General features: G+C 34.0%; 1 protein-coding gene across 6 annotated transcripts in view; it reads left to right on the plus strand.

Moving 5' to 3' along the window:
• The window catches only part of LOC132142801 (tuberin-like), a 39,781-nt gene that overhangs the window by 21,793 nt on the left and 850 nt on the right, over positions 1-17,138 (plus strand). For all 6 annotated transcript variants that reach the window (XM_059552930.1, XM_059552934.1, XM_059552933.1 and 3 more), the window contains 13 exons: positions 1,088-1,243; positions 1,557-1,669; positions 3,045-3,302; positions 5,053-5,238; positions 7,587-7,717; positions 9,199-9,758; positions 12,906-12,984; positions 13,893-13,979; positions 14,050-14,236; positions 14,904-15,043; positions 15,140-15,218; positions 15,310-15,401; positions 16,851-16,949. In XM_059552930.1, coding sequence (XP_059408913.1) covers positions 1,088-1,243; positions 1,557-1,669; positions 3,045-3,302; positions 5,053-5,238; positions 7,587-7,717; positions 9,199-9,758; positions 12,906-12,984; positions 13,893-13,979; positions 14,050-14,236; positions 14,904-15,043; positions 15,140-15,218; positions 15,310-15,401; positions 16,851-16,949 — 2,167 coding nt within the window. The remainder of the gene's footprint in view (positions 1-1,087; positions 1,244-1,556; positions 1,670-3,044; positions 3,303-5,052; positions 5,239-7,586; positions 7,718-9,198; positions 9,759-12,905; positions 12,985-13,892; positions 13,980-14,049; positions 14,237-14,903; positions 15,044-15,139; positions 15,219-15,309; positions 15,402-16,850; positions 16,950-17,138) is intronic.

Below are 17,138 nucleotides of genomic sequence, written 5' to 3' on the forward strand. Positions count from 1 at the left end.
ACATTTAAGCTGGAACAATTAGTATTAGTATTTTTAAAATAAAATGAATAATGATAATAATAAAAAAGTTGCTTTTAAACTGAAAGTTAGTTATTGATGTTTAAAAATTCTAATAAAATAATTAAAAGTCAATAATTGCCTTAAAATGTTTTATTTTTATAAATGTTTTATTTTATTAATGTACATTTTAAAATTAAACAAATAAAAATTAATAATAGCTGCCTTTAAACTGAAACCGTTAGTAATAGATTTTTAAAATGTCATTTATGTTATTTAAAATAATAATAGTATTTGTGTTGCTTAAAAACTGAAACAATGAGTAATTGTGTAAATTTTTTAGATTGTAAAAAAATACAAATGTCTAATAAACAATAATAACAGAACTGAAACAAAACAAAAAAAAAAAAAAAAATCTATATATATATATATTTATTTATTTATTATTTAATTATTTATTTATTTATTTAATTATTTATTTAATTATTTATTTAATTATTTATTTAATTAATTATTATTATTATTATTATTTTATTTTTTTGTCAACAAAAGTTGAGCAGTCTTTTAGGGTCTACCAATGCACCAAAAGCTGTTTTACCACCTGACTTTAAATTAATTGTAATTTAAATTATTTGAAATAAAGTGTCTGCTAAATGAACAAATGCATTAAAGATGCACGCAGAGCTGCTTTTGTCTCTCTTTTTGTCTCTTTCTTTCATTTCAAGTTGTTTTGCACTCTTGGGTAGTCTTTTTTTGTTCGGTGTCTGTGTGCAAAACTTTAAATAGTACTTGTCTTTCATCTCTGCGGTGTATGGTGAATGCATGCCACTGAACGCTGTATCGATTCACCTTTTGTACTTCAAACTTTAAACTTCTTTTTCACTCTACAATAATCCATCCATATCCTTATTCGACCAGTTGTTTTGGGAAGTCTAGCATCTACATTTAGCAGAACTCTTGTCAGAAATGGATGTGTTTTTTGTATCTTTTTCACAGTAGCATCTCCAGAGTCCTGTGGCTACGTGTGACACTAAATAGAGATGGGCTTAATGAGCTTTATAAACTCTCTCTCTCTCTCTCTCTCTCTCAGGTCTCCCATTGCAGAGTTCCTGTTATCCGGCGGCCCCAGTATGACTTGGCTGGTTGGGAATAAGTTAGTCACCATAACGACCAGCGGTGGGTCGCGACCCCAAGCCCTTCTGGGTCTGGACCTGGCCGAGAGACCTGGAGGAGGAGAAATGACCAGGTTACATAGACAGCCTTGTTTGTCACCAGCCAGTGAGGTTCAGGCTATTACTGTAGCGTGGTATTACCATAGTATTTTTAAAGGTATCTTGGTATGAAGTGCATTGGTACTTTCTGAAAAGATTCACTTTTATTCACTTCTTGTTCTGTACTTTAGACTAACTCTAACCCTGAAATATGACTTGAACAGAATTGTTAGATGTGTTTCAAAGGGATAGTTCATGAACGTTTCGACACAAACAGGAAAAGGAACAGCCTTTACTGATCTGATCAGACTCATGGGAAAACACAGTACACATGTGAATCTTCTGCAGGTCTGACCCGTCCTTACACACCCGACTGACGAAAGAGGCTCCTGCTAAACTGGAGTCCCAGTCAGGCCAGCAGATCGGCACCAGCACTCGCACACGCGTCCGCTCCATATCAGGTGACCGTGAGCTTTTCTTGCTCTTTTAAAGACTTCTATATGTAAATGACTTCTTTCTATACTGTGTAGCCTTCTGTATGAAAGCAGGTTGCTGAAGATTTAATGTGGATATGTAAATCTGTGACCAGTCATACATGAAAGGATGATCTTAAAGAGACGGTGCACTCAAAATGTCAGTTCTGTCATCATTCACTCGCCCTCGGTTCCTTCTGAAATTGTATGATTTTTATCTGTGGAACACAAATGAAGATATTAGGTCTTCAAGCTTAAAAAGGTTGTGTAAAAGTAATTAACCCCCCCCCAAAACGGTGGTTCAATCACTGTGTATGAACGGAGAGAAATTATATTGGTCATTCACTCTCGAATCACATGACACGTCAGTAACATCAAACCTCATTGGTTCTTGTGTGTCACATGACTTAACATCATAATGTAAGGATGTATACGTGATGGCGTGAGTTCAGCTGTTTGGATTTGATTAAAACTATTACAAATGATTTCCTTTAATAATAAAAATATTAACAATATAATAATGTATGTTAAATGAAAATATGAATATTAGGTTAAAAAACTTTGAATTAAAAACTTGCATTTTCTAAATTAAAAAAACAACAGAAATAAATTTGTTGAAATACAAAAATTACTAGAACTAAATAGAAATATTAAAAACAAAACTAATAAAAATGACAAAAGCACACAACAAAATTACTTAAGCTAAAATTTAAATGAAAATTAAACATAGGAGCTAATTCAAAACATGAGTAAACTCTATAATAGTATATAAATACTGAAATAATACTGATCTGTTAATCAAACAAGAAACTTTCATGATATCAACATTTAATGATCCTAGTCTAATTGTGACTCATTATCGTTATCGCAGTCATTATCGTTAACTACAACTAAAATGAACTAAAAGCATAAAAACATTTTAATTGCTAGAAATAATAAAATAAATGTTATCGGAAATAATATAATATAAAACAATATACAACATTTCTCATTTTTATTTGACCTTAAGTGGGAAAGTAACTGAAACTAAAAATGATATAAAAATAAATGAAAACACTTCATAGACATGAAAAATAAACAAACAAAAAGACAAAAACACACACACACACACACACAAAAAAAATGCAAATTATAAAATTAAATTATAAAAAAGACAACGGATTGAAGATATAATACTTAAAACTAAATAAACAAGCGTTAAAAATATATATAAAACTAAAGCTATGCTAAAAATGTAATATAATATTTTAAATTTGTGTCATAAAATATATATTTATATTATATATATATATATAAATAATAAAACAACACTGGAATATATTCAGATCTAGTTCGGTATTATATGATCCCGTTCTCTCTGCAGGGGGTCACGCTCTGCGGGCCGGTCCGGCTCAGAGTCTCAGTCCTCTGGTGGCGTCTCCTGAGGGGGAGTACAGTGGCCCTCTGCCCCCGCCGGGACCCCCTCTGGAGGTGCTGGGGTCTCAGAGAGGAGTGGAGGAGCACCCTGCACCCCCCTCCTCCTCCCAGTCCTCACCGCAGCTCAAAGACATGTCCAGCCTGGCCGAGTTTGTGCCCATGCTGACGCAGGGCTGGGCCGAGATCTTCATCCGCAGACCCTCAGGTACCACAGACGCACTTCACCAAAATATCCAGAGGTGTGGTAACGGGTGCGTGCTTTACCTCGTAACATTGGTCCTGGGTGTAATTATCACCCACTCACTCTCAATTATGCCACATTTGTGCACGGCACTATAATTAAATCATCATAACTTCCTTCCAAGGGCGTTTGGGACGCACATGAGCGCACAAGCGGCCCGCAGGGGATGCCGTGCCATTTTGAAAGTTTCATAATAGTTTGACTCACACCTGCTGTGCCCACGGGCTCGATTTCTCCAGCTTTTCTCCTCAATCTGCCTCTAAATGAAGAATAGCTCAGGAGCATTTCTGTTTTCTTAATTAGGACGTGTCCTTGAATGCTTCACTTCTTGTAGAATAAAACATGACGACGTGATTCCTGAGGATTTCAGAGGAATGCTATTTTGGTTTTGTTCCTTTCTGTGTTGTCTGTCACTTTTTATGTCTTTCTTTAATGAGTCAGTCTTAAAGGGCTCTTGCTTCATTCCCAACAGCTTTTATGCATTTTATTTTCTTTGATATGTCTTTTTTATCATCTCTCTCTTTTGCTCTCTCTCTGAGTTCAGTTCCGTTTAGTTTAGTTTATATTATAAGAAAAAAATAATAAGTAAAATAAATTATTTTAATTGGATTAAAAATAAATACATTTTAGCATTATGCTCCCAAACCGATACAATTTTATTTTCTGGGTAGGAATTAACCTCACACATTACAACCGTCTAACTTCTTGATTTTTCAGTGTTGTTTTAAGCTACATAACAAGAGTGGCCCTTTTCAGATTTTATTTTTGTCAAAAACCTGCTGACTTTTAAATATGCACACTTTTTCAAAAGTCAATAATAATAATAATAAAAGATAAATAAGTGCAAATAAACATTTAAATAATATATAAACAAACTTATAAATAATATAAAAAATAAATTAAATTAACTAAATAAAGTATGCAGTGGTTTAAAAAAAATAATGTCAAATATTTCTATATTTATATTTTTGGAAATGTATATAAAATGTAATATAATTTTATAATATAAGTAAAAAAATACCTTCTAGATACAAAATAGTGCAACTAAACAAGTCATATTAAATCAGTTAATTGGTTAAAAAAAAAAAAGTCAAATAAAATTTGATATATATATATATTATTATTATATATATATATATATATATATTATATATATATATATATATATATATATATATATATATATATATATATATATATATATATATATATATATATATAAAATTTTATTTGACTTTTTTTTTTTTTTAACCAATTAACTGATTTAATATGGTACCTAAACTCTTAAACTAGGCGACCTGGTTTCATTAGCGCGTGTGTAATGGAGTCGTGTGGGTGAGCAGATGCCGATGCAGATGTTGGTTAAACAGCGACATGGGAATATAGCTGCAGGTGTGAGCAGACAGCTGGAGCTCTTAATATGACCACATCCTCCTCTCACGTGTGTTCATAAGATCTTTTGCTTTCCATAAATTTCATAAAAATAAATGTATTTATGTGACTCTAATAACATTTGTCATATGTCACCATGTGATGTTCTGAAGATACGACTAAAGAAATAGTTTCTTAAAGTACATATTATATAATACATGTTTTCTATAATAGACTATTTGTATTTCTTTCGTTTGATTAGTTTGAGTCAACTATCTTGAAAGCATGCATTTTGCTGTGCTTATTGTGATCAGTTAGATCTGTAAATCCGGTCTGCTCTCAGGTAACACCAGCTGGCTGATGTGTCTGGAGAACCCCCCGAGCCCCTTCTCGTCTGAGCTGGGGAACGTCCCGCTGCAGGAGCTGTCCAGTGTGCTGATGGCCATGGACGTGGTGAAGGAGCCCCAGAGCGAGGCCGCTGTGCCCCAGCCGCAGGGCAGGCCCTGCCCCATCCAGCGCTCCAACACCGGTGAGCTGTTTAGCATATATTGTGAGCTGTGATATCAAGTTCTGCTGTATTTTACGAAAGCAGAAGTTTGATTAGCTGAGACTGAGAAGAGCATACTAGCACACTACTGTGCTACACTGGTTTCCTACATGAACTGTGCACAGAATACAGTATTGCCTGCAAATATAGTATATTTTTTTGTATGCACAGAATATAAAATGTTTTTTTTATTTCAATTTGTAAACAAACACATTTTGTTGTTTTGCCATTTTTATTAGTTAATTGGTTGAAATAAACTAAACTTAGAAATTTTGCCTTGGCAACTAGCAGAAATGAAAAATGTTCTCTTTATATATATATATATGTGTGTGTGTGTTTAATTTTAAATATTTTTTTCTTATTTAGCTATAAAAACCTTGTATATCATTATCCATTATCTTATTCTATATTTTATATAACCGTGATATATTTTTTTACATTTTATTCTTGTCAAGTTATTTTCCAACAGTTGAGACGTTTTTTCTCGACCAAGCATATTAAATATGTCAAAATAGTCATAAATATTAAATCATTAAAGAAATTCATACCTGATGGTCATTGGCTAAATAAAGCAGCTAAAGTGGTGTGTTCAGTAGTATGCAATCATGCTATTCCAAATCAAGAGAGAAAAATGCTTAATTAAGAATCGCATACTGTGCTTGCTATTATATATCAGAAATAGTAAAACCATTGTGCTATTTCAAATTCAGCCTTATTGTGTACTGCCTACAGTAGATACTGTATGTTGCCTAGAATTGTTTATTAACATAATATATATATATTGTTTAGAAAATGGTAGGCAGTATACAGTATCTAGTGTGCAGCATGCAGTAAGCAGTTTGGTAGGATTTCATTCCAAAGAGCCAAACCTTTCCTTTCTGGGGAGGAAATGACATCACACATTGGGGCATTTCTTTCTTTTATTTATCTGTGTATTTATCTATCTATCCATCTCTACCTCTGTCTATCCATCCATTCTTTATTTATTTATTTTCTAATTTTCAAGTGTTTGCTTTCTTATATACACACCAGTCTGCAACATTCAAACATATTTATTTATTGATTGATTTATGAATCCATTTTTCAGACTCTTGCTATTTAATCTGGACATGCCTGCTGAAGACATGAATCTTGAGTGTTTCTCCTTCCTCCAGATAGCATACAGTGAGAAAGAAAAAGCATTTGTCCTCCGCAGCTCAGTATTTTTCTCTCGTGCCGTTTCCAGCTGGCCGCTCAACATCTCTGTCAATTATATCGGTTTAGAAAGGAAGTTTTGAAACCTTTCAAAACCTTTTTATACCCACATGGTCCAGCTCTAACAGGAATGGCTGAAAATGTTTCAGTCGTATAGAAATCAAGAATATAGTTGTAGGTAGTTGACATACAGTAACTGTTCTGTTAACTTGTTTTATTCAATAAAATGGGAAGGAAAAGTGTATTTTTCATGTAGTTTTGCGATCATAAAAATGATCAGTTAATACATTTATTTTACAATATAACAATAGATAATAATAATACACAGCAGTATTTGCCTTCATATCAGGGCCGTGGCAGTCAATAAGTATGAATTGCATGATATGGCAGTTAATTCATTGAATTAATCTCAGTGCATCAGAATTTTAAGGGCTAATAATAAAACATATTTCCTTAATTAAAACAATTTTAAGTAATTATGGAACAAATATATAAACATTATTTAGATATTAAAATGTACATTAACTATTCTTAAATAGCTGTATCCTTAAATCTTTCTTTCTATTAGTCAGATGTAGCTTATATTTTAAATATTAAATTATATTTTATTCAATTATTATTATTATCATCATCAAGTAATCTAAATATTGTATTGATGTATTTGCATCAATATTTCAATTTATATTAATAAGCAGCAATATTTACCTTCGTATTATTTAAAAAGCAGCTTAAGTTAACTACATGATATCATAATGATAATTATATGATATTTGAAGAATTTCAAAGGATAATTAAAAAGAAATATTTAAGGACGTTCAGAGCAAATATGTAAATATTTAATTGTACATTAAATGTTCTCAGAGGGCTGGAAAATGTTTTGATCCATTTCATTGGCTCTATAAAGCAGCATGTTCTGTAAAGTCTTTCAGTGTCAAATCCTGCACTGAATCTGCTTCATGTGTGTGAGTCGATCAGCTTGTGTGTGTTTGTGCAGGTTTGATCCTCGGATGCCTCTGCATGTATTAGCGTGACTAGACTAATCACAGATATGCTAAAGGCTCCTCTGCTGGTGGATCTAATACAGCGTGTTGTTGTGAGAGCATCTCGTTTATGGTCCTCATGCTGCTGTCCGACAGATTCGGTTGTGTTGGAAGAAGGTGGACGGAGCAAAGTGACTGAGTCCAGAGAGCTGGAGGAGTTTGAGGCCGTCCCGACTGAAGCCCTCCTCATGGGCGCTGCTTCAACTCCAGCCGGGTTACTGAGCAGAGTGAGGGAATCTGCACCAAACACTGTCAACACACACTTATAATGAGCAGTGTTGGGGGAAGATACTTCTAACACTACTGCATTACAATATTGAGTTAATTTTTATGGAACATGATGTGTTTAATAACAAAAAACCCAAAGGTTATTTTTTTGGCGGCTGTAAAGACCCTTTTCACAACAAAAGTGTGGGCTGAAGGAACTGCACCTCACTCTCAATTTCTCTCAACACAGGAACAGAAGACGCATTAGGGAATAAATGCTAAAACAAAGCATTACTTATTTGGAAAATATATTTTATTGTCAATTTAAAAGTGATGTTTTACTTTTACTAGATACTTGAAAAAAGTAATCTGATTACGTAACTCGCGTTACTTGTAATGTATCAGCCCCGGTATCGATCATAATGTAATTATATTAACATATGTAATGTAGCAATAATAATAACAATGATGATGATAAATATAATAATAATATATATTAACTATGCATTAAACCGTATATAGAGTACAGTTTAAAAAAACAAATGAAAATATTAATAATGGAATAATGTATTATCATGTATTTTACACACACACACACACACACACACACACACACACATATATATATACTAATATACATATAATATGGGAATTTAAAAAATATATACATTTGGAAATAATACGTAATCTACTTATTTACAAAATAACAAATTACAATATTAAAATCGATAAATGCATTAATATTATTAAAATTTGTATTTATTATTTTTTATATTATATAGCTGACTCTATATATATATATATATATATATATATATATATATATATAGAGTATGTAAATATATGTATATGTAAATTACATGTATATGTAAATATAATTACTGACATGGAGAGCAATGTATTTATTGTTATTAATGCCATGTATGCGAGAGAGAGAAAGAATTGTTAATAGTTATACATTACTAAATATGAATTTTACAAGTAATTAATTATTGTTATTATTATCATGTAATTTATGTGAAAGTGAAAGTGACGTGACATTCAGCCAAGTATGGTGACCCATACTCAGAATTTGTGCTCTGCATTTAACCCATCCGAAGTGCACACACACAGAGCAGTGAACACACACACACACACACTGTGAGCACACACCCGGAGCAGTGGGCAGCCATTTATGCTGCGGCGCCTGGGGAGCAGTTGGGGGTTCAGTGCCTTGCTCAAGGGCACCTAAGTCGTGGTATTGAAGGTGGAGAGAGAACTGTACATGCACTCCCCCCACCCACAATTCCTGCCGGCCCAGGACAGGAAATAAGTAAATGTAAATAATATATACATTTAGTAAGAATAATAATAGCAATAATTTATTATTATTAGCTGATAGACTTCTGAACACTGGTAGTGATAGACTAATATATCACACAGGGAGATTAATCAGCCAGTAGTTTTGATTTTATTGGCACTGATAAACCACAGACTGATTCATGTCTCTTCTCTGCTCAAGTCCTCTTCAACATCTAGTGAGGACGATGAGAAGTCCACCCTGGAGGAGGTCAGTGAAGGCGGTATCCCCATCGATCCGCCTCCGCCGGCCCTCTCCACCCTGGGACAGAGCGAGTCAGACCTTAATTTCACACATGGCACCACCCTCAACAAATCCAGCTCCTCCCCGGAGCTCCAGACGCTCCCCGAGGCCTTCACTAAAGCTGCAGCCCAGAGCGCCGCTGACGGAGATGTGCTCAGCTCCAGGATCCAGTCGCTCCATGCCGCCTCAGAAAAGGAGGCCTTAGGAGAAAGCACTTGGCCGGGAGAGAGTGTTATATCAGCCGTCCCGTCCAGCTCCAGCACTAGTGTCTCCGTCTCCTCGTCCTCCACCTCCAGGATGAGGCTGGAGTTTCCCACGGCTCAGCCGGGACCCCTGTCTCCCACCGGACACAGACCCCGAGGACACACCATCTCAGTGTCCGCACCCTCGTCCCGCAGGGAGAGGAAGATGGACAGAGACTCGTACCACAACCGAGGAGGACCATCCAACGCAGAGAAGAGCACAGGACTCAGTCCCAGGTAACATGAGGAACACAAACTCATATTTTTTGACCATCCTTTATACACATTATAAACATCTGTTTTTGAAGACTGAAGTAATGATGCAGAAAATTCAGCTGCGCATCACAGGAATAAATTACATTTTAAAATAGATTCACATAGAAAGCAGTTATTTTAAATTGTAATAATATTTCACTGTTTTTACTGTATTCTTAATCAAATAAATGCAGCCTTGGTGAGCAGGGTCTTAAAAAAAAACATTTAAAAAAAAACTCCTCGTCTCCAAACGTTTGTTTTTAATGATTAGTATCAGTCTGTGTAGGTTATTTAATTTGTACATTCCCTCTTTTAATACATTTACAGTAGATGCCCTTTGCCGTCATCTAGCGCTCTCTTAAATTTTAAAACACTAATAATTGAATCGCACTGTTGAATATAATCTTTAAATGAAATCAAATTTTCCATTATAATGTGGTGCCTAAACACATTGTAACATTACAAACGACAGTTTTAGTGTTTTATTTATTAGACAAGCTAGTAATAATAGGTTAATTTATTGTATATTTATTTAATTTTAATGTTTTCCTCAGTTGGCGTCTAGAAGTAATGTTTATGCCAGAAATGTTCCCAGCCAACATTCATTATTTATTACTCACACTGTGTGAAGTCCCTAGAAATGCTGTTTAGTACAGATGATGAAGTGTTAAGCGGTTGACATTGCATCAAGGTCTTTTGGCAACTCTAGATTGCATCTTACTTTTAACAGATTTTTCATTAACATAGTTTGTTCACAATTAAACCTTTTAATTTAGGGCACCATGAAATTCCCGTGTTATCCACTTTAGTTTTTCCTGGATTCTGTGTTTTATGATTCAGTACAAATTTATCATTAAAAAAAGGTGTCTAATTAAATGAATTAATAAAACTTCAACATTTCAGTGAAATGAAAACATAATTTGCGACAAAACTTGCATTTTTAGTTTTTTTTGTCAAATAACATGCTGTAGAATGCTGCATATATTATAAATGACTGTATAAGGTTTATGCATAAACTGTATAAATCCTTTTTTGTATGATTTTCCTTAAAAATATTATTATTATTACTACTACTATTATTACTTGAGAATTGCATTTTAGTATACAATAGTAATATTTGTGTCATAATTTCTTCAAGTTAAACCAGACTTTTATTTTGGCAGTTGATTGTGAAGTGACTCTCAGAGCAGCTCTGGAGATTACGTTCATGTAAACATGTCCTTAAATATTGAGATGTGATATTTATCGCCCTGCCCTACAATCTGTGATGGCCAATGCCGGCTCGTTTGTGTAATGGATGGCAGAAAGTGTGGCTGTGGTTATGTTATAAACGTTTAGACACCTGTAATGACTGTGAACAGCATCCATTTGATCCCACCGCACCAAGTGCTTCATTTTCTAGGAGAAGCAAAGCATTCTTTGGAGAGTAATGATATGGCTGAAACGCCTCATTTTTTTCATTACTGTCATCATCTGTCGCCTCTGTTGACATTAAATCATCCTGCCTCCTTCGCTCGCTCGACTCATTTTGGGAAGTGAGGCTCTTTTTGAGTTGAATTGAAATTACTTGTAAATTACTCCCATCTGTCTTTATGAGGTTCAGTGCTGCTGGAGTTGCTCGATCGATAGACTCGCTTTTTATAGACAGCAGCCCAGGAAAGCCTAGCGAGTTTCCCCTAAGAGCGCTTTCCTCCGTCACAGAGCTGTACATGTCTCGTTTAATGGGTTCAGTCAGGCACTAACAGCACTAACACTGTTGTCTTTCGTTCCTTGAAACAGTTTGCAGAGCCTTTCACACTGTTGTGTGTAGATCGTTGTTCGATTTAAAGCATGTCTGTTTGGATGAAGCTACAATTACTTCCTAATAAGGACCGAAGGGCCCCGTCACTCAGAAAACACTTGCTGTTTGAATAGAGGCGTAAAAGGAGGAGTTTAGTGGAACGAGCCATTATCAGTGTCCTGGCAATGTTTTCCATGCATTGAAGGTAGATATGGATGGGAGTCAATAAGTGCACTTGTGAAAATATAACAGACAACAGTTACCAGAAATTTAACAATTATTAATTGCATACTGTAGCTATGTTTATTGCACACACACACAATTCTTGAATGAGAACAAGTGCTGTTTAATTGAACTTTCACATTGATTCAATGGATTAATTGCATTTTTTGAAAAAAAAAAAAAAAATGAAAAAGACAGTGTCATGGATGTATTGCATTTTGGGATTTTAAAAAAAACTAATTCTTTTATAATAAATCTTTGAAAATCAAAACCTGGATTTACATTTCTAATGTTATTGTAACCTTAAGATGCTGTCAAATTTTAAAACAGAAAATAGAATATAATTATATTTTCCTTTAAATTGTATAAAATGTTTTGTGTAAACATTTTCTCTCTGTCTCTCTCTCTCTCTCTTTCTCTCTCTCTCTCTCTCTCTCTCTCTCTCTCTATATATATATATATATATTTACATACATATGAAATTAATATAGAAAAATTATGTAATAATAATAGATTTTTATTTTTTAAGCAGCTGACTAGTAATAATTAGTTCTGTGATTAAAAATGTTTTGTTTGCATAAAAAAATCAAAAGTAGTAAGACACAGATGTAGCAGAAATTATATGTGGCTAACAATATATGGAACTTTGTGTCTGTGTGTGTGTGTGTGTGTGTGTGTATATATATATGTTGCCCAATAGAAAACTGTTATGTCCTGCTGATACAGATTCCATGTGCGGCCGATCATAAATATTAAATCTATCAGTCATCAGTGTTGTGGTGTTTATCTTATCTTAACTTCTAACCGTGTGTGCTCATACTGTTAAGCACTTTTTCCATTAGATTTTATCAAGGCAAGATTTATTTCATGTCTAGAGAGTTACATCCTCGTTTGCTTAGTTGTGCTGGTGTCAGGTTTAATGGGTCTCATGAGGTCTGGAGAGCGTTTCAGGACACTTATCCTCTCCAAACTTCTTCACCTTTAACGTTGATATTGTCCTTGTGATGAGGTGAGTTGCGTGTAGGCAGATGAAAGCTGTGCAGACTCTAAAGGCATTAAATGTAGTGCACACTTGTGTTTGCGTGGAGGTTCAGTCTGACCTTTGCTCCTCTTCTTCCTGTCGACAGCTTCGTCTTCCTGCAGCTCTATCACTCTCCGTTCTTTGGCAATGAAGCCAACAAACCCCTCCTGCTGCCCAAATCTCAGGTGAGGGACTGCAGATCTCTTATGGCTTATAAAGCTTTTTAAATAGAGTTTAAAGTATCCATGATAATAGTATTTGTTATAATTTAATTTATTTAAACACCGGGATAAGATCAGGGTTATTATCTATATAATAATAGTAATACTCAATAGTAATAAAATAATAGTAATATACCTACAAATATATACAAACAATATGTATACTTACATAATACCTATTACTTTTTAAATCAAATTATTTATTTATTTATTATTATTTATTTCGCTGCTATTATTAACAATATTAATATTTATTATTAACAATATTTTACAATATATAATTGTTTTTAATAGTAATATGCAACATTATATATTATGGTTTTAGAATATATGTGTTCAGTACAGTTTAAAGTATCCATTACAATAGTATTTGTTATAATTAATTTATGCAGATTTTTATTTAAAAATCTGTATAGGATCAGGGTGACTAAAACTAAAACATTCTCATTACTCAATGAAACAAACGTTATTTTTTTTATTGCTGCTAGGCAACATTTCCCATTTTTGTTTAGTTTAAGTTGAAGTATTCAAATAGTAATAACTGAAAAAAAAACTTATAAAAATGACAAAAAAAGATATGAAATATATATATATATATATATATATATATATATATATATATATATATATATAAACTAACACCAAAACATAATATCTGAAAATAAAGTTTATTAAAAATACAATACATAGTTTATTACATAGTTAATTCAAATTTTCTAAAAATATAATCTATAAAAATAATTATTAGGCTTCATTGTATAATTTTGATTTAGATTCTTGGTCATATTTTTATGTCTTGGAGATGCACCGAATGACTTTCATTGTCCTCTTCATTGATGTTATATTAATGGTGTGTGGTCTGGCGTTCACAGCTGATCGATCGTGCCGTTAAAGTCTTGGATCAGATGCCTCCGTACGACACTCATAAGATCGGTGTGGTGTTTGTTGGAGCCGGACAGGTAGAGTCATCCACTCTGCTGGTTCAGATGTTGTAGGAAGTCTGTGTGACTGATGCTTATTTATTATCAGGCTAATAACGAGGTGTCGATCCTGTCCAACGAGTACGGCTCCAACCGCTACGCTCAGTTCCTCACCGGCCTGGGAAAACTCATCCACCTGAAGGACTGCGACCCAGACCAGGTCTTCCTGGGAGGACTGGATCAGTACGGAGACGACGGAGAGTTCACCTACTGCTGGCACGATGACATCATGCAAGGTCAGGTGATGATAAATATACATACATACACACAGAACAAATACATATATAATACATATTATTATTTAATATTCTTTCTTGCTACTAACAATAATTGTTATCATTAATTGTTCTTAACTAAAGTGAATATACTGTTTCTTGAGTCAGACTTTGTGTAACATTAATAAAAATATAATAGTAGTAGTAAAATATACCTAAATATTCTAAAAATCTATAAATATTCTATGTTATTTTTATAAAGAAGTTTTATTTTCACAATAATAGTAGCAATAATAATAGTAATAATAACAGTAACATTATTATTATTATTATTATTAATGTTAATGGTCATAAGTAGCCCTTGTAGTTGTATTAATTCTAATTATTATTATTTATTGCTAATACTACTACTACTAATAGCTGTTTTTTACTACTAATAACTATTTGTTTTTGTTTTTTATTAAGAAGTTCCTAGAAAACCGTACCACTTAGAAAAGTAAAAGCGATCCTATGAGGATCTCAAGTACGGGAAACATCATTTATTTAGCCACTTCAGTCAGAGTTGGCTTCGAGTGTTTGAGCGATGTGATTTATTATTATGTGATGCTCATTAATGCGTCTGAAGACACTTTAAGTGTTCATAAAGAGTGCAGCATCTGACTAATGCAGTGGTTTTGTTCCTCGGCAGCGATTTTCCACATAGCCACTCTGATGCCGAACCGCGAGAGCGACAAGGGCTGCTGCAATAAGAAACGCCACATCGGGAACGACTTTGTGGTGGTGGTTTACAATGACTCGGGTGAGGAGTACAAACTCGGCACCATCAAGGTGTGTAGGAGAGTCTGTTTCCATTTCTGTTTTTGGCACATTCTTTCTGAACTGTTTTTAAAATGTGATATTTTGTGTTTATGCTCATGCATTTAGGGTCAGTTCAACTTTGTGGAGGTGCTTATAAAACCTCTTGACTACGAGAGCAACTTGGTCACACTGCAGTGCCGGAAAGGTGAAATAAGCCTTTCATTCAGATTCAGTGTATTGAAGGAGACTGTATGTGTGAGTTCTGGGTAATGCTGTAACTCCTCGTTCTCTTTCAGATCTGGAGGGTTTGGTCGACACCAATGTGGCAAAGATTGTTTCGGACCGCAACCTACCAATGCTCGTGAGACAGATGGCTCTGCACGCCAATGTGAGACTCAGCAGCTTCATGCTTTTTGTCTTTTGTCTCCTTTTTTTCAAATGGAAGCTTATTTTTACCACAGGATAAAAAAACGAAGTATACAAGTTCATACCTCGCAGTAATGAGTTAACATCTTAAGATTTAGACAGCCCCCACCACCACTGAAATCTGACTTTACATCTCACAATTGGTTGTTTTTTTAATTCTGACTTCACATCTCACAATTCTGTCCCTTTTTTTAATGAGAATGCTGAGTTTGCATTACATTGTCTCTTTTTCTTAAAAATCTGTTTTAAGTCAAATCTGACTTTTTTTTTTAAATCTAAATCTCAATACAATAATTCTTTTGAAGAAACAGTTAAGAGAAAAAGTTGCAGTTCACTTTTTATTTTTTATTTCAATGTAAAAAAAAAAAATCAAAAATTCCATTTGATCTCTTTGTGTTTTTTGTTTTTCCTTTGCAAAATAACCTTTCTGTTGCACAACACAGTATACTATTCATTCACTTCACATTAAGAAAATTATTTAAAATGCTCTAACAAAAAACTCCTCCTTTTTTTTAATACTTAAGTACAATTTAAAGTTGTTCTTTTTTACTTTCACTCAGATATGTTTTTGGCATGATACTTGGACTTTTATTTAACCAAAATATCACATTACTTTAACTGAAGTTGAATTTTTTTGATTACTTTGGGTAGTTGGAGTGTCTTTTAATGCATTTTATGTAAAGGTGTTTTTTGGCTATTTTCATGCAAATCCTCCGTCTATAATCTATTATAATTTATTTATGATGCAAAACGTGTGATGAACAAAAAGCACGAATAAAGTGCTGTAAAACACAAAAAAACACAAAAGGGTTTACGCATACAGATCTCGGTGCCTATTGCTCTCACCACGCAGTCTGTTTAGCATAAATCTTTTTTTTCAGTAGTTCTCTTCCCACCTACTGTGATAAGTGGAGACTATGTAATAAGGCTGTTTGGTATGAGTCACACACCCACGCTTTCCTCCGAGACCCTCTAAATCACTGCAGGCTCCAGGAGAGCGCAGCCCACTGCCTCTGGCTCCAATTAGCAACACATGCCAGAAAATGGCCAGCAGGTCAGGGGAGGATAAACGCAGAACTCAGGTTTCACCCGGGACATAGACTATTTCAGGGTGGATTATATTAACTTCTTGTTTCCATGGTTACTAGGGAACTTTAGGAGACAGAAAGTACTTTAGTTCTAGGAATTTATTTTCAATCTTGGCACCATGTTGCTATCCCAGATCAAAGTTTATTCAAGTGTACAGCACTCAGCTTTCACAGTCCAGTCAACAACTGACAGATAAATCATTTTGCTTGAAAATATGTCAAGATCCGGGAAGGCGTTCACATATCTCAGTGATATTAGAGAATGAACTTTTGCATTTGATCCTTTTAAATGACTGTTTTATCTGCTCTCTTGTCCTGTAAAGATGGCATCGCTGGTGCATCAGTGTAGAGCGAACCCATCAGATGCCTACGCTTCGAAATGGCTGGCAAGATTGAGACACATCAAGAAGATCAGGACACGGGTATGAGAGCTCATATATATACAGTATATGTATATTATAGGTTGTCATTTTTGTATTTTTTTTTTTTTTTTTTTTTGGTAAACTGATGAAAAGTTATAGTAGAAATATTAGATTTCTAGGAGAAAAAAAATGTAACAATGTTTTGATTGGTAGTCTCTATATACTGAATGAAACAAATATATATATATA

Source organism: Carassius carassius, chromosome 6 (genome assembly GCF_963082965.1).
Source record: "Carassius carassius chromosome 6, fCarCar2.1, whole genome shotgun sequence".
Classification (NCBI taxonomy): Eukaryota; Metazoa; Chordata; class Actinopteri; order Cypriniformes; family Cyprinidae; genus Carassius; species Carassius carassius.